Here is a 20,940-nt window from a genome sequence, read left to right as displayed (position 1 = left end):
CCTGTTCTCTCCATGTGTCAGTGGGATGTCTTGCAAAGGTTCGGATGCAAACCCCTGTGGGTTGAAACCAAGGAGACTGGCTGAGACTCAAGATCTTTCACTGAAAGGACCTGTGCCCTAGGATCTCCCCATTACTCAATTTGTTTATCTTTCCTCCTTCACCTCCGACCAACTAGCTGGATGAGCTTTTCCGCAATTCTGACGTTAAGAAGGATTTCAAGAGCATCCGTGTCCGAGACCTGGGGCAGAGCAGCGCTGTCCGTGTCATTGTGGAGTCCCACTTCGATCCAGGTAAGAGCCTTCCCAGTGTGGCATCAGCCTGAGGAGGGAGCAGGCACTCCCAGTGGGGCTGCCAGCCTGAGAAACACGCGTGTGGCAAGCAGCATGAAAGAACCTTATTAAAATTTGCCAGCGCTATGTCTTCTGTCCAGCAAAATCAACAGATGCTGTGAGAAGAGCTGGGAGGAGGTGCGCCCTAAGCTGGTGCCTGGAAGGCTGGAAGCATTTTCCTAGGGAAAGGAATGATTCGGATGCATTGTGGGGGGTCATGAGAGGGAAACTGCTAGGTGGCATCTTCACTCTTTCCTTTCTCCTTTCTCCTCCTGGCTACGATCAGCCACGTCCTACACGGCAGCTGATGTCCAAGGGGCCCTGCTGAAGCAGATCAAAGCTTCCAAGAAGAAGACCATCCTGGTGAAGAAGCCTCAGCAAGAGCATGTCAAATTCATGGACTTTGGTGAGCCCCCTCTGGCTGCGGTCAGTCCCCCTCTCCTGGTTTAGGCTTTCGAACGGGCAGGCTGGCTCTTCAGTCTTGCCAGGGCCTTTCATCTGTAGCAGTAACCCGTCAAATGCTTCCCCAGACAGTGCCCTCCAGGGCTGAGAGGTTAGTCCATGTGCCCGGACTTGTTCTCAGCTCAGGAAGGCCATAAGGGGGGTAAAATTGCTCCCCTCTTCCACAGCACGTGGCAAGCGGCAGTGCTGCACCGTGGCGATGGGGCACTGCCCACAGTCCTGGAAAACGAGCCCTTCCTGGTACTCCCGAGGGGGTGACCAGCCTAGCCCGCATATCTCATGCTGATAAACCCGAAACACTGATTTTTCAGGAAAGAAAGGTGCATGGCCACAACCTGCACGCAGCTCTACCTGGGAGCATGTCCACCCCCACGCCAGGGTGGGAGGACAGGCAGCGCTGCGGTGCTGCCGAGGAGGGCCCTGTGCAGACACGTGCTCTGTGCAGGCAGCTGCCAGATTCATAAGCCGGGCCGTGCAGCGGGAGCCGTCCAAGCCTCTCTGCTGCCATCTCACCCCAAAAGCCCGAGCGGCTTTCCCTGCCCTCAGAGGGGGTTGCAAAGCACCAACCTCTGCCTGCATTTTGCTGTGTTTCAGACTGGATCCCCAGGCTCTTCACCACCACTGTGACCACAACCACGGCCACCACCATGGCACCCGCCACCACCCGCAGGCACACCACGGCCGCCGCCGCCACCACTGTCCACGTCCTGCGCCCAGATGCCGCGGGCCGACCCAGCAGCAAGATGGCAGGAGCTGTGAGCACCAAGAGACCCACCTCCACCCTCCCTGCCACCACCCGGCGGAAGCCCACGCGCCAGCCCTCCGCCACGAAGAAACCCTCGCGGCCCTGCGACTCTAACCCCTGCCTGCACGGTGGCACCTGCGAAGATGATGGGAAGGAGTTCACCTGCAGCTGCCCGGCCGGCAAAGGGGGAGCCGTCTGTGAGAAACGTACGTGCCTCTGACCCATCGCGGCCGCGGCGCTGACGGGCACCGGTAGCAGAGCTCACAGCCGTAGGAGGGCGAGGGCGAAAAGCAAGGACAGCACAGTCAGGGGAACCACATCTTCTGGAGCTTTGAGTTCCACCTAGAGGCTCCAGCTGAGGAAGCTGGGAGGACACAACTGGGAAAGCATTGCTCTGCAGTTGCCCCTCTTCTTACCTGTTCTCCCTAAGCACGCGCTGCTGGGCACAACCAGGGCTGGAGGGCTGGGCTTCACGCAGTGTGGCCCTTCTTCCGTCCGTCCATGCTCCAGCAGACCGCATTGACTGCGTGGCGATGGAGGGACGTGGGGGCACATGCAAACCCAGCCCTTAACCTGCGCTGGCGCTGCACATGCACCAGGCAGGAGGCACTGCAGGGGTCAATTTGACCGGCTTTCTTAACTCTGCCAAAAACAAGTGGTACATACACTGTGCATTGTAAGAGGCAAGTATGGCAAGGCTGCAGGGTAAGAAGGTGCCAGGAGTAATTTTTTCCTGGCTCCACTTCTGATAATACCAGTGCTCCGAAACATGGGGATTGTGAGCTTCTGCTTTTTTATCTCAGGCATTGTCGCTCGCCGCTCCTGCAGCTAGTGACTGCTAGTTAGGGTAACAGAGAGACAGGTACTAACTGTCCTCCCAAACACCAGGAGATGTGTGCCAATAATTCAGGCTCTATTCCCCGGCGCTCAGAGCTGCTTAGCAAACAGCTGCAGACTGGCAGCGTGCTTAACCAGAGCTGCTGTTATTTACTGTGAGCTCCCACTGGCAATTTGGTGTCACGCCGGGGGGCTCTGGGTGATTGCGAGTGCTTATTCCTGAGAAGCTTCATCCCTAAAGCTATAAGCTGGAGCGCTCAAAGCTGCTACTGGATGTGGGTGTCCAGTCCTGTTAATTTTAATAGGGCTTGGCCTTCCAGTTCCCTTGGAAAATCTCAGCTGTAATAGATAAGAGCGGGAGTGATGAATGTAGATCTGTCATGTGGGATTCTGGGAGGACAGATAAAAATTACCTAAGGAGCAGGGAAGTTGAGTTAGAGGAACTGTGTGTGCAGCAGAGCTCAGCTGAGGGCACAGGGGAGGTGATGGCTGGGCATGGAAAGGACTGACAGCACTGGTCCTTAACTGGGAGGAGCCGATTGGGACACCGCTGAAGCGAAGTACTGGGATAGCAGTACCACAGATCTCTAAAGCCTGGGAGCAATCTTTGCGGGGCATGCCATCACGAGAGGCGGTGGTTGCTACCAGTACGAGTGTCTGGGAGGCGGTGACAGAGGATAATTGCACAGGAGCATGGGCCCAGAGGAGAGAGCGAGCTTCTTTCTGCCATTTCACAAGAGCTCTCTTTGCTTCTACACGTAGCAAAGTGTTCACAGGCTCACGTCAGGCTTTTATCTGCTCTCTGTCCTCCTCTTCCCTCCCGTACTTCATCCCCCTTCCTTTCTCTACCCACCGCCCTGGCTCTTGCAGCTATCAGGTACTTCATCCCCAGCTTTGGTGGCAAGTCCTACCTGGCCTTCAAGATGATGAAGGCGTACCACACCGTGCGCATCGCCATGGAGTTCAGGACTGTGGAGCTCAGCGGGCTGTTGCTCTACAACGGGCAGAACCGCGGCAAAGACTTCATTTCCCTGGCGCTGGTTGGCGGCTTCGTGGAGCTCAGGTGGGTGCCCTTCCCCTCAGCCCCGTGTGGTGTGGAGGAAGCGGAGCAGCCGCTCTTGCCAGAATGGTCCTTGCAGAACACCGGGAGGATGCTGGGCTTGAACTTGCAGGCTGAGAAACAGTAGCACCAAATGGACAAGAAGAGGAGCTTTTTTCCCAATGTAATAGGAATAGTAAGGGGACTCATTCCCTGTGGCACTTTTCAACAAAGTTGATCCATTTATTTCAGTTTGAATTTTGAAAAGCTAAAAGGTGTGGGAGGTTGATTTTTTTGAACAAGTGAGAGGTCTTTTTTTGGCACTGTTTTTGTACTGGAAAAAGAAATGCAGGGGGAAAAAGGAAAGGGAGAAAGGCCCCAGAAATCTGAGCTAAAATGATTTTTCCAGTTCCAAAAGCCAAAGGCGCAGATTCGGAATGAGGTGAGGTGGTGGGCAGACCTCTGGGGACTGCAAAATCCGGACGAGTTCTCGGGCAGTCGGTCCCGATGCTCCGCGGGGGTCGGCTATATGCTCCGAGTGCAGCCTGGTCCAGAGGTGGGGAGGGAGGGGGGGCTCCCGAGTGCTCCCAGCTTCTCCCTGGGATGCAGCAGCCCCTGTGCCATGGCGCAGATGTCACCTTTCTGCAGGGTGGCACAGACAGAGGTCTCCCCCTCTTCTGCTCCAGGTTTAACACGGGTTCCGGCACGGGCATCATCACCAGCAAGGTCCGCGTTGAGCCTGGCAAGTGGCACCAGTTAGTGGTGAACCGCAACCGCCGCAGTGGCGTGCTGTCTGTCGACGGGGAGCCCCACGTCAGCGGGGAGAGCCCGACGGGCACCGACGGGCTCAACCTCGACACGGACCTGTTCATCGGGGGAGTGCCGGAGGACCAAATGGCTGTGTGAGTGAGGATGCGGGACCGCTGCCGTGGGCGTCGCAGCATCTGCTGCTGCTGCGGGCAGTGCATCCACGGTGGCTGCAGCCCTCTGCTTGCTAGAGGCTCCAGGCGGTGGGTGGGGGAGCGTTGTGGAGCGGAGCTTCTCTGGGCTTGGGGGGCCTCTTAACACCCTGCTGGGGAGCACAGCCTGACCCAGATGCTTGGAGGGCCTCTGCATTTTTGTCCTTGCAACAAAACCCCCACCCACTTTGTCCTCTTGTCCCCTCAGGGTGGCAGATCGTACTGCGGCTACAACCGGCCTGAAGGGCTGCATCCGCCTCCTGGACGTGAACAACCAGATGTACGACCTGCGGGAGAAAGGCAGTGATGTGCTGTATGGCAGCGGGGTGGGCGAGTGCGGCAACGACCCCTGTCACCCCAACCCCTGCCACCATGGTGGCATCTGCCATGTCAAGGAGGCAGAGATGTTCCACTGCGAGTGTCTCTACACCTACACCGGTACGGGGAGGGGGCTGCAGACAGCGCATTGCTGGGGCTCCTGATCCCGCTGGCTGGCCCTGAGGGATCCCAGAGCCTCTGGGGCTCACATTGTGGGGTACAGCGGGGGGGGATGTGGTGTGGAGTGTCAGCAGTGGGTCAGAGGGAGAAGTGTAGGATGAAGCCGCATCCAGTGAGGATCATAAATTTAGGATGTAGCCCTCATACGCACATGGGGCAAAGATTGGGGTCTGTCTGTTCTCATGCACAAAAAAAAGTCCTCTTGCGTTTTAGGGGCAGCGCAAAGTGCAGTCTGGCAGGGGTATCGTCTGCCATTTGTGGGGTCCACTGCGGGGAACCCAGCCTGAGACAGGAGAAGGCGGCTGGCAGGGCCATCAGGAGACATCAGAGACATTTGTCTCTGGCCAAAGCATGCCTGATGGCAGTTGGTTTGAGATGCTGATGTGACAGGCTGCCTTTTCTGCTGCAGGCCCAACGTGTGCCGACGAGAGGAATCCCTGCGACCCTACGCCCTGCCACGTCTCTGCCACCTGCCTGGTGCTGCCAGAGGGAGGTGCCTTGTGCGCCTGTCCCATGGGCCGGGAAGGAGACTTCTGCGAGCTAGGTGGGACGGGAGCTGGCAGAGGAGCGGGTCTGGGGAAGGGGGTGGAACTGAAGGTGCTGATCTCCCTGATCGCCCGGGTGGTCAGGAGGCCTTGCCTGCTGTGGCTCTGGGGCGCTGGCTGAAGCTGCTCTGCCTCCTCGTCCTCACCATTCCCTCGTTTGTGCCCAGTGACAGAGCAGGACCACACCATGCCCTTCCTCCCGGAGTTCAATGGCTTCTCCTACCTGGAGCTGAACGGGCTGCAGACCTTCGTTCCTGACCTGCAGTAAGTGCCAGGGAACGGGAAAGGGGCAGGCGAGCGCATCGCCTGCGTGGCTGATTTGGGGGAGAGAGCTCGTGCTCTGAGCCTCGCCTGTCACACGCTGGCTCTCCCCGTTCGACAGGGTTTGGGTTTTGTCCAGAGGGACTGGCATCGCCAGAATCCCCACAGCCAGACTGAGCCAGCAACGCTCCCCGGGGACTTGGCGTTGCAACGGGCTGGGTAAATAGGCACCGTGGAGCGGCATCCTGAACATGGCAAGGGTGCCTTACAAGGGTGGCATCTCTCTGCCATACCTGTAGTCCCAGGCAGGCAGAGTTCTTCCAAGGGCTCAGCCCACGGGGGTGGAGGAAGAGAGCGTGTGGGCAGCCGGATTGGAGGGTATCCATAATCCTTCTCTCCTCAGGGACAAAATGTCCATGGAAGTTGTGTTCCTGGCCAAGAACCCCAGCGGCATGATTTTCTACAACGGGCAGAAGACAGATGGCAAAGGGGACTTTGTCTCTCTGGCCTTACACGATGGCTACTTGGAGTACAGATACGACCTGGGCAAAGGGGCGGCTGTGCTCAGGTAGGGTGGGCTGCGGGCTGGGGAGCTGCTCGTCAGGGCGGTGCTGGCAACAGAGGCAGGAGAGGGACAGTGGTGGCTTTCAGTAATTAGCACTGGCTTTGAGCTCCCCTCCCCACAAACCGGTAAGGAAGCAGGGGCGAGCAGGCTTCATACTGGCCTCGGCTGTTTGCAGTAGTGGCTCTTGGTCAGCCGTCCCTGTGTGGGACAGCCTCGTGCCTCTTTCCCAGGCTAATGCACGGCTGCATGGCTGCGAGCTGGGGCAGCCCAAGCTGGTCAAGCTGCAGTGGCTTGGGCAGCCCAAGCTGGTCAGGGGAGGTTTCCAGCACTGTGTTTGCAGGTGGTGATGGCAGAGGTCTCACCCATGTGTCTTCTCCTCCCCTTCTCGCCCCCAGGAGCAAAGAGCCAGTTCCCCTCAACACCTGGATAAATGTCTTGTTGGAGAGGAATGGGCGCAAAGGGGTAATGAGGATCAACAACGGCGAGAGGGTGATGGGAGAGTCACCGGTAAGTTGATGGGCCAGGGAGAGCTCTCTGGGCTTCCAGCCCTGCTCCTCTTGTGTGAAATGAGCTGAGAAGTTCCCAGGCTCATGGGCTTTTAATCCCTGTGGTGCATGGCTTTAAGGGCGGAGGAGTGGGCAAGACCTGGGGAGAAAAGGATGCTGCAGGGCAGAGCTTGCCTGCCCCTCTTAGCTGCTTTACAGCCTGGCCCTGGTGCTGTAGGACAGCACCTGCACCTCTCCCAGCTCTTCCTCCCTCCTTATCCCCCACCACACAGAGCTGCAGCCCCTTTGCCAGCGACATGCGTGCCCTGATTCCTGGGGCCTTGGTTTCAGGGATGTGTTTGACTGACGTCCCCCTCACACACCCCCACACCCCCTTTTTGCAGGTCCTCGAGTGTCCCTGTACTGGGGCAGGCACACAAGGCACCCTTGCAGCCAAGGGAAGCGGCTGCCTGTGCTGCCACTGTGTTGGGCGCGGGTGGGTTTCATCCTGCGCCCTTGATGCTGGGCTCAAGAGCCCTCCGCAGTGCTTGGCTGCGCGGGGAGCTCGGCCGGGAGGAAGTCACAGAGTAGTAAAAGTTGCACTGTTGCTCCTGAATCCGTTAGTGCCTTCTCTGCTCAGTTTCCCAGCTGGCAGCTCTCCTCTCTGACTTCTCCCGTGTCCTGTCCCCTCTGCACAAACAGCGGGTCCCCAGGGTTTCATGGCAGGGCCACTGGTTTTCCTTTCATCCGCCTTTCCAGCGGGGAAGTTGATAATGCAAGAAAAGCCCCAACTGCTGCTGAACTCATCCTTAAGCTCCACATAGAAGTGCAGCATGAAGATTATGCAGCGTTCCTGCAAAAGAAGGGATTTCTTCCTTCCCTCGCTCTCGTCTTTTCAAGCTTCTCTCCGAGCGAAGGTTCCAGGGTGGCAGCGGCCCCTCCTGTTGCCTTCTGCAGCTCCCCTTCCCCTTCCCTGGCTATCCCGGGCACTGGTTGCAGCGGTGATCTTGCAGCCCTGCATGTTACGATGTTACCCACTGATCTCCCTTTTCTCTCTCTCTCTTTCTTTTTCTCCCTTTGATTTTCATTTGTATTTTTCCCTCCCCTGCTGTCTGGATCCCAGAAATCCCGTAAGGTAAAGATAAGTATGACCCACTGCACCTTCATCTCATCTGCCATTGGCACGTTGTTCTTTTTTGTTTTCCATTCAGATCTCAGTGTTTCACCCGCTCCCCTTCCCATCTGACCAAGCAGCTTTAGGATCTCTGTAGATTAGAGACACTTGTTTCCTCTTCCGTCATTAATTTCCAGCCAGTTGTTACATTTTGTTTCGGAAGCATTTCAATTAATCCGGTCATGTTTCTCCTGTTAACTCCACAAAGCATTAGCTAGTGATTCATATAACTGCATCTTTGCCTCGCTGCTGTGCCTCTGGGTCCATCCCGGCTGCACAGGAGGGGACATCGCTCCTGCGTGTGCCCGGTGAGCCGTGCGGCTGAAGACTCACCTGGGACTCTCCGTGCTGAGCAGTTGGGGCTGCAGGGTGACTGCAAGGAGGGATCTTTCTCTTCCAAACTCACAGCCCTGTGAGATGCCCAAGAACCTCCTCTAACCAGTTGCTGTAGGGGACCTGTAGCAGCTGGATGAACCCAAGCTGAATCCCTCTGGTATGAGTTTGGGTTTAAACATTAGCCCTGGCGAAACTGAAGCAATATTTGTTCACTTGGTTTTGGGGGCCACACAAAGCCAGAGGCTTCCACGCCTGAGGGCATTAGAACAGCGTCTCCCCAAAATTAAATTCACAGGAAATCTTTTCCTTGTGTGCCTGCTGGCAGGCAAGACCTTGCAGCTCGGCTTGAGGAGGTTCGCTGGAGGCCCCTTTCTCCCAGCGCCCGTTACACAGCCCTGGTTTGGTGCCAGTCATGGAGCTCTCCGCTCCCCGTGCTCGGCGGTGGCTAACCCTGGCAGTGCCGTGGCTGGTGGCCGGCTGCAGGTCCCGGCGGGCAGGGCAGGGAGGCAGAGGGCTGCAGGGCGTGCGGGGTGGCTGGGCTGGGGCAGGAGCAGCACAGGGAACAGAGGAGGGGGTAGGGACCCACTCCCAAGTGGGATGCCGAGCCCAGCCTGCCTTTCCCTGCCCGGCCCACCTCCTGCCTGCCCGCCCTAGGGCAGGGCTGTCCTGGGCCCCTGGCACGCTTTCGGAGGGGCTCTCCTGCTCCGGCTTCCGCAGAGATGGCTAGCGGTGCCCCACACCAGCCCTGCCCCAGGACGCAGCCCGTGCCTCGAGGGAGGAAGGCAGGGAGTGGGGAGTGCGGGGGACAGGCGGGTGTTGATTTCTTTCCCACCAGCCCAACTTCTGTTGTGCACGGGTGCCTGCTCTGCCTGCAGTGCTGCCCTGCTCGCAGCCTCCTTTAGTCCCCGCGGAGCTGGCCCAAGTGCCCAGCTTGCAGCTTAGGGATAGCCTGATATCTTCTCCATCTCACCTTCTCCCCTCTCCCCCCCAGGTGCCTCACACCTTCCTGAACCTGAAGGAGCCATTTTATGTGGGGGGAGCCCCTGATTTCAGCAAACTAGCTCGAGCAGCCGCCATCTCCACCAGCTTCAATGGAGCTGTGCAGAGGGTAAGGCCCTACCGGGCAGGCGTCTGCCTGGGAGACGTGCCATCTGCACGGGCATCGCTGGAGGAGGGCGAGGACGAGCCTGGGAGCGGGCTGCCCCGGCACGTGGGTCCGTCTGCCCGGGGGGCACACCCAATTGAAAAGCGGCAGCAGTGGGTGGCAGGAGGGGAGGCGGGGATGCGTCACAGGAATGCATGGGGCTTGGGGCTGGATTCCCATCTCCCGCTTTTCCCCGAGGGTGCTGGCCTCTGTCCCCCCAGCGGCCCCGCAGAGAGTTGGGGTGGTGAAGGCTGACTGTTGTGCTTCCTCTTGCTTGCATCTGTCAGATCTCCGTCAAGGGGGTGCCTGTGCTGAAGGAGCAGAACATCCGCAGTGCCATTGAGATCTCCCCCTTCCGAGGCCACCCCTGTACCCAGAAACCCAATCCCTGCCAGAACGGAGGCACTTGCAGCCCCCGGCTAGAGAGCTACGAGTGTGCCTGCCAGCGGGGCTTCTCCGGGGCTCACTGTGAGAAAGGTGAGGCTGCCAGGGTAGGGCTGGACATGCACCCTCACCCACTAGCCAGACGCGGCACTGAAGCTGCTTCGATGATTAGCTGGTGGCAGCAGGACAGCGCACCGCTTAGGCCAAGCCTGAGGTCTTGCCCTTGTTGTGGCAGCTGGGGGGGATCCAGGGGAAACAAGCTGTGGCATTTGCAGGCTGGCACTGTGAAGTCGAGGCAATGCCATTTCTCAGAAATGCAGGCATTACACTGCATGCGGCAGGGCAAATGCCGCTGGCCACGGGTAGATCACCCAGCCCTGACACCTCCTCCTGTCAGTGCACTCTGACCCTGTCTTGTGTTGCTATACTCACTTGAAGCCGTCTGGGGCAGGGAAACGTGGTTTGGTGCCGTAGCAGATCAGGGTTTCTTTCCTGCTACCTCCCTGAGATGAGCACTTGGGCCATCACCGAGTCCAGGTTCCTCCCCAGCTTCAGCCAGGAAACCAGCAAGGCTGCAGATCTCATGACAGTTGGCTGCAAAACAGGGAGATGGGCCAAACTCACGGGCTTTAAAGCCACAGCAAAACTTTCCAGGGGCTTGCTTAGAGTGCCACAGTGCTGACGTGCCCCAAGGAATGGCAGGTTTGTGCGTGCCTTCGTCCTGTAATGAGTGCTCAGTGTAAAGGGGGATTTTCCTAGTCTCCAAGGACGGACAGGCCATGCTACGTTGCCTGACAGCTCTTCTTTTTCCCACCTCCAGTGATCATTGAGAAGGCTGCTGGAGATGCAGAGGCCATTGCTTTTGATGGTAGGACATATATGGAGTACCACAATGCCGTGACAAAGAGGTAACTTGGCTGCTGAGCTGAACCAAGATCAAAACAAGGAGTTAGGGCTGTTAGCAGGAGGAAGAGCTAAGGTCAAAGAAGTCCAAGTGCAGTGCTCAAAGAGGGGCAAGCCAAACTGGGGCCGTGAGCAGTCGCTTCCAGCCCTTACCTCTAAAGCTGCCTTGCTGGCAGAGGGCTTTCCCCACAACAGCAGCGTCTGGCCAACTTCAGGTCTGGATGCTCTCATTCTGCAGCGTGTGGGCCACCTTCTGGGTTAGCATAGTCTGGTGTGGGAGTGGGATGACGCTGGCTGAGTGCACCCCATGAAGATGGTTCATGTGGCCTGTGCCCTGCTCCTGGTCGGTGCCTTTCTTTGCCCATGTGCTCAGGAATGGGTTGTGGGCTGGGTGAGCTGAGGGGAGAGGTAGCTCTGCCTCTGGTTTCATTCACGCTTGTTTGCCAGCTCCTTTGTCTCCCTGGCTGTTTGTGCAGCCGGGGTCGGTTCTGCCAGCAGGGACGGGCTGTCGCTGCTGCGGGACCTGCGTAGCCTTCTCCAGGTCTGCTCGGCCCTGACCCCATGGGCTAGGGGTACGTGTTTGGACCTGTGGTCTCTGTGGTTGTACTGGTCCCTGGGGCTTCTCTCTCAAGATAAGCAGAGCCCGGTACAGAGCTGCTGACTGAGGTCCTCTTCAGCCTCTGGGCTGGATATTTCTCCCACAGGAGACTCTCAGTGCCCTTCCTCAGCCCTATGCTCCGACAACCCCCGTGGTTAATTCCCAGCTCCACGGCACCGGGACAGGATATTGGATAAGGCTCTGTCCATCTGCCTCTTACACCCTCAGATTCCCTGCTGCCCTAAACCCTCCCTGGGGAGAGTGTCTGTGTTGAGCTGTTGTTTGTCGGTCTCTGTCTGTCCGTCTCTTCTCAACGTCCTTGTTTCTTTGTTTTCAAGCCACCTGACCAATGAGATCCCCGCGTAAGTACAGTCCTCCCCGCTGCCCAGCTCCCCCCTGCAGCCATCTGCCCTCCACCACGTCTCCCATTGCCACCCTGACCGCCAGCCCACCCGCAGGGCAGGTGGGGGAGGGGAAATACAGGCACTGTCCCAGGGGTCTGCCATGGGCAGGGTGAGGGGGACGCAGGTACTGACTGCAGCTCTGGCAGCTGTACAGGGGCCCAAACGCAGCCAAGATGCAGCAGGAGCTACGCTGCCTGGCTCTGCTGCAGTCAGACGGCGTCCTAGCAGCGCGCTGCAACTTAGCCTTAGTTTAAGCGGATGAACATAGGGAAAGAAAGTTCTTGTGAACTTCCATCAGCGGCGAAGGCATTGGCGATGGAAATCAGGGATGCTAATCCTGCCCTGATTTTTCCAGCATGAATGTGGCGTTGCTGCCGTAGCGAGGAGGCCAGGCTGGGCGCTAGGAGAATGTTCCCCGGTCAGGGGTGCGTGGCCTGGGCAACCCCTCACAACGTACAGGGGGGCAGCAGCAGGACCTGGGCAGGCGGATGGGGAGAAGGGCTTCTTCCCTAGAGCAGGCTTGACAGCTGTTGATTTGCTGTCTGTCTGTCTTGCTGAGCGGCAGGAGTGGACGAGAAGCACTGGTTCATGCAGCTGTATTCCCCACTGTGTGGGGGAGAGTTTGAGCGATACCTGCCTGTCACATCCCCATTTCACCTCATTTTCTACAAGCAGGGTCAGACAGAGGCGCGGGAGGCTGAGTTGCGTGCATGCGTGCATGTCAGCACCTGGGGAGCCACAGAGCCCATCACCTGCATGTACATAATGGTTTGGGAGGTGCTCTGGTGTTTTGGAAGGGGCTTTTTAGGAGCCAAGCATCTCCTAAGCTAGGCAGTGCCCTACAGCAACGAGAGGCATGTAGTGGCCTGCACGACAACTCTGCCACGTGGCAGTGCCCAGCTGTCCCTCTGCACAGACACGAGCCACATCCCTGCAGATGAGCAGAAAGCTGCCACCTTTGTGTCCTGCCTCTCCCAGTGCTCTGCAAAGGGAAGGTCACCGTTCCCAGCCTTCTCCCCGCCTGAGCCAGCCTATTTTGGCTCTGCATGCCCCATCCTGCAAGGGAGCTTAGCACTTCTGCCAGATCCCTCTGCTGGGATTTGGCAGCAGCAATCACTAGCCCCGCCAGGGCTGAAGGACCCATTGGGCTGCCCATAAAAAGTAGTTTCTTCTGCCTCCGGGCAGGCACCGGGGTGTGCCTTGGGCAGGACTGACACTCCAATTGCTCCTCTGGGCTCTGCTGGCCAAGACATGCCCGTACTTTCTTTTTTGAACGTACATTTTTATATGTACATGTAGTTAGAGCTGATTGTAATGCCGGGCCTGTAGCCCCTAACGCTTGCAGGCAGAGCCAGCAGGACAGCTGTAATCCTGGGTTTCCCCTTCTCCCTGCACGCCCCGCTGCCCAAGTGCCCCAAGGCTGACTCAGAGGCCTCAAGTGACAATTCGGCTATCTGGCTAGATGGGAGCCCGTGCGGCGGCATCCCAAAGAACCAGCCTGAGACCTGCCCGCAGGTCTGCCCCGGAAAGGGTCCTCGCGCAGGGCCGTGGACCAAAAGCTCCCTTCCTCCAGCAGTGCTGCCTTCCGTCCTGTCCTGGGACACCCATCCCAGCAGGGCAGCACGAACACTGATAGTCCTGACCCAGGGGAGCGTTGCAGAGTCCCTCCAGCGCTGGGACAGGGCTGCATTCACTCGTTGGCGTTATTACGCTCACCCTGGCTGAGCAACAACTTGCAAACTTGTCTCGCTGGCTTGAGGAAATTCAGCCCCGAGGACAGTGGCTGAGGCTGCTCATGCTGAGTGGTTTTCTCAGCTTGGGCATTTGTAGGGTGAAGAGCTGTCGCTGTGGAGCAGGGCTGTTCCCTGTCTGAGCGGGGTGGGAGGGAAGGGTCTCCTCTGCTGTCCTGCGCTTATCGCACGCTCCCCTTTCTTCCTGCATCTAAGTCCCGAAGTGCTGGACTATCCCGCGGAGCCCAGGTGAGTCTGTGCCAGGCTTTCAGCTCTTGTGTCTCGTGCTCTGCTGTTGCTGCCTCAGCATGTCTCTGTCTCTGTGCGTGTTCTGTGTGTCCTTACCCTTGGCTTTTTATTGATAAGGGATACAGCTCTGCAGATAATGAGAGTAAATGCAAAGGAAGCCCTGTCCTTCCAGCATAGGAACAGCAGCTCCTATGCAGCTCAGCTCTGGCCCTCGCTCCCGGGGGACCTAGACAGCAAATAGCCACTGGTGAGGGGAGAGGCTGAGTCACCTTGACAGTACAGCCCTCGTCCAGCCCTTTGGACACCGTGTCCCTTGGGAATAAAAAGCTGTCTGTGTTGCCCGTGTTGTCTGGTCTATGTGTGTACATGTGTCAGCAGTGTGTCTCCGAGCATCCCAGGAGAGTGGATGGTGACTTCATGTGGCAATGTCACCTGTTGCCTGTTCCAAAAGGGACTGAGCAAGGATGGAGATGCCGATGTTGGGGGAATCCTGTCCTTCCTTCATTCCTCCCTTGGGAAAAGACACCACATCTAGGAGAAAGAAGGCTTTCTGCCTTTGGGAACAGTCTCCATCCCCTTCAAACTACAGGGTTCTCATCGCCTCACGGTCCCCAGCCTCAGGTTCCCGTCGGGCCTTGGTCAAGCAGAGGCAGTGGTGTAGAACAAGTGCCTGCAAGGCTGATGGCTGTGTGGTGCTGGTCATGGGCAGTGCTGGTCCCCAGGCACCCCAGCTCTGCTTGCACCTCGGACGCCTGCCAGCAGGATGGTGAAATGGTGTCAACCCCAGCTTAGCTGCTGCCCGCAGCCCTCCCAATCTGGCCTCTTTGTTCTGGTCTCTCCCAAATCAAAGGTAGCTTTGTGGGGAAAACCCTTCTGCTGGCCAGATCGGGGCCAGCCTGGTGCTGTTCACCAGCCCATGTAACAGACCTCTTCCTTCAGCGCCTGCACGTGAGGAGGCAAAAACAAGACTTGCAGGGGTTGATGTGTCTGAACTTGTGCTCCATGGAGGGCAAAATCAAGGGGTGGTAGCCCCAGGCTGTGTCTCTGGAGGTTCAAGCTGGACGTTGGGGAAAACAGTTCATCCCCAGGAGAGCTGTGCAGCCCCCGCTCAGGGCAGTAGGAGGATGGAGAGGCTCCGTTCTTGGTGTTCCCAAGCTCAGCTGGGCAGAGCCGCAGCTGCCCTCCCCTAGCGCTGGCACTGGTCCTGCTCTGAGTGGGAGCTGGGTTAGAGAACTCCAGAGGGCCATTTCTTTGATCCTGTGGCCTGGTTTAGAACTTTCCATCTGCTCCCCCCGGCCATGCACCAGGCCTTTGAGCAGGCCTGGGGTATTGCAAAGGCTGCGACCCCTCGAGTGCAGCAGGTAGGGACTGAGACCCCATGCATAGCCTGATGCCAAAGTCGGTTGAAGGTTATCCTCAGCAGGTGAGCTAGTTGGCTGGGAGCAGAGGAGGCTGCTCCGAGAGCTGACTGGCTGCCTGTTGCTTTTGTAGCCATGTTTTTAACTCCGCTCTGTCTTCTCCCCTGCTCCCATCTCCCCGTGCAGCGAGAAGGCCTTGCAATCGAACCACTTTGAGCTAAGCATCAAAACAGAAGCCACTCAGGGGCTGATCCTATGGAGTGGGAAGGGGCTGGAACGATCGGACTACATCGCCCTCGCCATAGTGGATGGCTTCGTACAAATGACCTACGACCTCGGCTCCAAGCCAGTCGTCCTACGATCGACGGTCCCGGTCAACACCAACCAGTGGATTCACATCAAAGCATACAGGTGTGAAGGCTAGCAGGGGGGGAGAGCAGGACCGCGGCAGATTGCTCTGGGACGGGCAAGCTGTGAACTAGGGAGCCTGAGTCACGGCTGTGGCTCCGTGCCCTGTGATCCCCAAGGGTCACTCCTCTTCTTGGATAATAATAGAGGAGAGGCATGTGGGCAGTGCCGCGTTGGAGGGGTGCGTGTTGTGACACGTCTGGAAATGTCAAAGGGGCAGGCTCAAGGAGGTACGAAAGGTTCGTGCCTTTTATTTTAGCTAGCTGAGGGTTTGACATTCTGTTCGTGTTGAGCCCGAGCCGTCCCTTTTATTTTTATTGGTGGTGGGAGCGGGGAGCGGATCGCGCGCCTGGCATGCCAGGGATTTCTGCTGATGGAGGGCGCGGGAGGAACTGTGGTGTTGCACCGAGGACCGCTCTGTGCTACGTGGCCTGAGGGAGAGCTCTGCTCCCCGCTCCTCCCCAGGTGGAGAAGGAGCTGATGGTGCCCAGTGTCTGGATTTCGCGTAAAGCAGAGGGCAGCTGTGGGTTTTTTCCTGTAAGGTTGCTAATCCTCTTCTGTTTCTTCTTCCCTCCCTCCGGGAGCAGGGTACAGAGAGAAGGTTCCCTTCAAGTCGGCAACGAAGCCCCCATTGCTGGCTCTTCTCCACTTGGCGCAACACAGCTAGATACAGATGGGGCCCTGTGGCTGGGTGAGTCGGTGTGGAAAGGGTGAACTCCTCTGCACCCCTTGCTGAGGGGCGCGGAGCCGGAGCTGGGATGTTGATGCTCCCTCCCTTGTTTCACTGGGACACCTTTGCCTCCCAGGTGGCTTTGACAGGTTTGACCTAAAAAACCCCCGGCTCGTTCTCTGCATACTAGGGCAGGATGAAGGGTTGGCTGTACCAAATGCCAGTCCTTTCCGTGTCACCGTGTCCCCTGAAGAGAGCGGTTAGCTGGCCTGCAGGATGCCCTGCTGCCGCTGGCACGGAGCACCCTCTCCCTCCTCGAACTGGGACTGCTCCCACCTGCCGAATTCCCCCGTGTTAGTTCACAAGCCTCCCAAACGTGACTTCCTTGGGTAACTCTGGTTCCCAAAGGTGAAATGGCTGAACTGAGAGAAGGGGACTTCTGTCTGGAAATACGTAAACACCCAGATTTTAAATGTTGCTTTATTTGCATAACAGAACAAGCAGATGTGCCAGAAGTGCCTGTGTGTGCAGCAGAGTCAGTTCCATTTGTGTTGACAGAAGTATTTTGATCCCGCAGAGTTTGACCCGTTGCATCTATCTCACACTGCCTGGGGCAGATCTGCCAGCCCAGAGGGAGGCTAGATTCGTCCTGAAACAGCTCAAATAGGCAAGAAATCCACCCACAAGTGTAGGGTAATTGTGCTTAACTACCACCAGTACTAATCTGAGCTAAGAGGATAGTAAAATCCTTTTTGGAGCCTGAAGGGATGAAAGAAGGGTGCCCAGTGACAGGGGATGCTGCAAGTCCCGGGCTTCGTTCGTCCTTTGAGGAGCTTGCATGACTCAGTTCTCCATCTGTAAGTTAAGGACTGGGCTTCTCCTCAGGTGCTGTAGCAGTCCTAGCGTTCAGGTGGCAAGGGAGCACAGAGGCCACAGAAATGTTCATCTGGGGATTTTGATTATCTGTAATGAAGAAACAGTGAATTAGATTCTGTTCACGCTTTTCAGAAGCATCTGTTCTTATCTTCCCGGTCTAAGCCCGTAGTTTCAGGTCTAACCTGACTTACAAAGAGTTCATATTCACAAATGTAGCCTTACCTCTGAAAAGACAGTATCCAGATGCCGTTTCTCATCCTGAAATCAACCTAGAAGTTACGTGGAAAGCGGAATTTTTCCATGAGAAATTTTTGCTTGGCTTCCCCACTGGCTCTTCCAAAGGTTTTGTTTGCAGTCAGCCTTTCATCATTTCAGGGCCTGGAATGAGCCACAGTTGACATTTCAGTAACTGAAATAAAATTCAGTTTGAATTTTGGACCGATCTCCAAGGAAATGAAGCATTTCAAGTTGAATTGATATTTTAGAATGCAAGTTACTGTTTTAAGTGTCTTAAGGAAACCTGGATATATGGGTTGGAACTGGCATTTCTCTGCTTTAAGTGAAAATAAATACTGGCCAGGAAAGAGGTTTTTCCCGGCTGTGGAGGAAGGCATTCCCTGCACCGCGTGTGCGGGCGCGAGTCTGCGACGCTGCCGGGAGCAGGCTGCTGGCCCGCGCCGCAGCCTGTCCTTTGTCCTCCCACCCCACCTTCCGCGCTCTCTCTTGCAGGGGGAATGGAGAAGCTGAGCGTGGCTCACAAGCTGCCCAAGGCCTACAGCACTGGCTTTATTGGCTGCATAAGGGACGTGATTGTCGACCGCCAAGAACTGCATCTGGTGGAGGACGCTTTAAACAACCCCACGATATTACACTGCTCAGCCAAATAGACCCCCAGGGACCCTTCCTTCTCCTTCCCTCCCTCCTGCCTATTGCTGTAATTATTTTCTATTTTTGTAAACTTATTGCTTTTTATATTTTGGGGGGAGGGGGGAAAGGGAGGGGAGGAAACACCTTTTCTTTTGGGTTATTTGTTCGGTTGCAGTCTATCCAGGTCAGTCAGACTCTAATCAAACAGCAGCAACAAAGAACAAACCTTGAACCAAGTCTCCAAGAAGTGACAGAAGAACTTCCCCATTGCACCTGCATTGTAAATCTTATTCATACTTGAAGCTTCTTTTTGGGTTATTTTTTCCCCCTCCTTACTTGTGTTCTTGGGTGGTTGTTCACGCCCGCGGGGGAAAGGATGCTGGTGCTGGCGAGACGTGTGGCCTTCTTGGATTCACCGCCTTCCCATCTCGGGCCTGGCCCCAAGTCCCCTCCGCAGCGCTGGCTGAGCGGGGAAGTGGCCATCAGAGAAATGGGAATTACCACCCTGCTTTGGGGCCTGGCTCTGCCAAGCCTTCTCCTGGCCCTGTGTTCACCCGATCTCCCTCCTTCCCCCCCTTCCTCTCACTATAATTTATGTGTGTAAGAATCTCAAGTGCTTTTCTCCTTTATGCTCTGTTAAAATCAGGGATGCCATGCACTGGAAGAGAGACCAAGGTCTGCTCTGAGCAGGCAGAAAAGCATTGCTCTTTGGTTGTCTTATGACTGTTTGCTGGACTGAGAGGTGCTGTGGGGGAAATGTTGATTTCTCTGTTGGCTCTCCTTCTCCTCCTCTTGGACATGTGCAGAAGCAGCTGTGAAACCTCATTTCCACGCTTTGTGTTTATCCAGACGTGTCCTAACCACCTGCTTGCCCTGGCTGCTCTTCCCAAGAGCTTCTGTGTACCAAGCGTTGCCCTCCCGTGCGCCAGTGAGAACTTGCAGCACGTCTTCAAGAGCTGGAAGGTGCTCTCCCTCTTCCAGCGCTGTCAAACGGGCTGCGAGGGCACGGGGACTTGGGTCCCTTTTCACTTTAGGGAAAAAAAAAAAATCTGTTGGATATATCCTTCCATGACCCATGTCCATTTTCCAGCCTCCGGGCATGACTTGCCCTCTGTCTACCATGAGGATGCTTGCGGCTGTCCAGCATGTGAATCTCTGTAGAGCTGGTATTAGAGCCTCTCCCGTGAAGAGTAATCGGAGTTTTACCTTTGACTTCAAGTTTTTGCAATGCCCAGTGCAATGCAGGGTCTTCCACGCCATGATCAAAGCTCCTCTGGATACTGCCAGCCCAGCAGCAACAGCTTCGATGGGAGTGGGACTGGGGCGTGAGTCAGCTGTCGAGGCAGTAGTGTTTGGGAGGAGGTTTTTTTAAGTATTTTCTTCCTCCGTGCAAATCTTGAAAGCAAATATTGTGGTGCCAGTTACAAAGCCAGTATGTGTGTTTCTGAATGAATGTACGTGTGAGTGTCTGTCAACCAGCGCACATTTGCATGCAAACACTGAATCTCCTGTAAGCAGGAGAAGAACAAACGGATTGCAGCTATGAAAGAAATGACCCACTCCATTCAGGTTCCTTCTCCATGGGAAGAATTTACTGATGCTGTGTAGCATCTCTGTCCCTTTCTACCACTGGGACACAACTGTGTCCCTTTCCCACCCTGAGATGGCAGCTGGCATTGCTCTGTGTAAAACCTGCTGAAGGATCCCGCCAGGTATCAGGTGTTAATTAATAGCCAGGGTGCCATCAGTTTGCAGTTTTACCGTGAATTTCTAGCACACCTTGTAGTGTACCTTTACAAAGTAGTGCACCCTTTAAAAATGTTGCTTCTTGGCACTAAATTTTGAGCCATGAAAAGTCAAATTACTTCTCTCAGGGTGAGCTCTGAACACAGATACAACAAAGGGGAAGAACGTAGTGTAAAACCACTTGGGTTTCTTTTTTCTTTCTTCTTTTTTTTTTATTAAAAGAAATCTATGCCCTCTCCCCCCTGCCAAATCTATGCCTAATCTATTGACATTCCTCTAAAAATCCAGTGGTTAAATATTTCACGGGGGGCTGCACCCTCTGTGGGATGGAGCCTCGGGGGGGGGTGGTGTGGCTGTGTGTGTGGCAATACCACATTTTAAGTGGCTAGTGTATATAAGTTGTGGTTCCTGGTGGGGAGTCCTGTGACTGTTGTGGAAGGGACGGACTGCTGTATTTTGATCACGAGGTGTAGATAGGCAGGGGCTAACTGGGACTGCAGGATGGGGTGGGATGGGAGGGAAGTGCGAGACCCTCGATCTGTGTTTGGAGAAGGTGAGTTCTGGCTGGGCAACGCGACTGCGCTGGCTGAGACCGAGGGCTGAATGTGCCAACGCCAGAGGGAGAGGGGCATGCGCAGAGGAAGCTGCTAATTTTCTAAAATGCCACTGAAATGAAGCCAGGGTCACTGCAAAAAAAAACAACTAAACAAAACCGAAAACTCTGTCCGCTTTCGCTGGGGCTTGGAAATGCCTTAAAACAGGACCTTGCGTCCTCGTTGTCAAGCGTCTTGAACCAAGGTCAGATTCAGCAGTGCTCCCTAGGGGCTGTGCACTTAACTTCGGCTTTATTTTTAATAGCATTTATAACATGTATGTACAAAAAAAGAGACATTGAGGTTTGGGTTTTTTTCTGGTTTTTTTTTTTTTTTTGCTTTTTTTAAAAAAAAAGATGTCCATGTGGCTTCATTTATAGGGTAAATTAATGACCATTGTGAACTGCTGTATGAATTCTGAAGGGCAATGCACAGTAGAGGAGCAGCATGATATAACCATTACTAACTTGTGTCTTTCGTCAATCACCATGAAATAAAGTTTGAAAACTATTAAATATGTTTTTAAGGGGCCTATGGCTTTTTTATTCTTTTTGTCCTGTGTGCCTCACGCTTGCTCGCTGGTGTGTATCTGTCTCCTGGGCAGATACTGTGTGAAGTCAAACCGGTGTCTCCCCCTCTATCTCCCTTAGAACCGGATTATGCAGGTACCTGCTGTATCTTCTAAACGCAGCCTCTTTACGAATGCCAACCTCAATCCTATCCACCCAGTGTTTGCAGGAGGAAGACTCCTGTGTGCCTCTACTTCCCCTCCTC

General features: G+C 55.8%; 1 protein-coding gene across 1 annotated transcript in view; it reads left to right on the top strand.

Moving 5' to 3' along the window:
- AGRN (agrin) overlaps positions 1-18,863 on the top strand; it is a 65,569-nt gene extending 46,706 nt beyond the window's left edge. Inside the window, exons 20-35 of the mRNA XM_075172398.1 lie at positions 177-291; positions 617-736; positions 1,387-1,743; positions 3,245-3,437; positions 4,100-4,315; positions 4,581-4,810; positions 5,280-5,414; positions 5,583-5,679; positions 6,080-6,244; positions 6,637-6,748; positions 9,228-9,344; positions 9,668-9,857; positions 10,585-10,672; positions 15,193-15,417; positions 16,002-16,105; positions 17,690-18,863. Coding sequence (XP_075028499.1) covers positions 177-291; positions 617-736; positions 1,387-1,743; positions 3,245-3,437; positions 4,100-4,315; positions 4,581-4,810; positions 5,280-5,414; positions 5,583-5,679; positions 6,080-6,244; positions 6,637-6,748; positions 9,228-9,344; positions 9,668-9,857; positions 10,585-10,672; positions 15,193-15,417; positions 16,002-16,105; positions 17,690-17,847 — 2,622 coding nt within the window. The 3' untranslated portion in view covers positions 17,848-18,863. The remainder of the gene's footprint in view (positions 1-176; positions 292-616; positions 737-1,386; positions 1,744-3,244; positions 3,438-4,099; positions 4,316-4,580; positions 4,811-5,279; positions 5,415-5,582; positions 5,680-6,079; positions 6,245-6,636; positions 6,749-9,227; positions 9,345-9,667; positions 9,858-10,584; positions 10,673-15,192; positions 15,418-16,001; positions 16,106-17,689) is intronic.
- Positions 18,864-20,940: the final 2,077 nt, after the last annotated feature.

This window comes from Calonectris borealis, chromosome 23, assembly GCF_964195595.1.
Source record: "Calonectris borealis chromosome 23, bCalBor7.hap1.2, whole genome shotgun sequence".
Classification (NCBI taxonomy): domain Eukaryota; kingdom Metazoa; phylum Chordata; class Aves; order Procellariiformes; family Procellariidae; genus Calonectris; species Calonectris borealis.
This window is presented reverse-complemented; position numbering and strand designations above follow the sequence as displayed.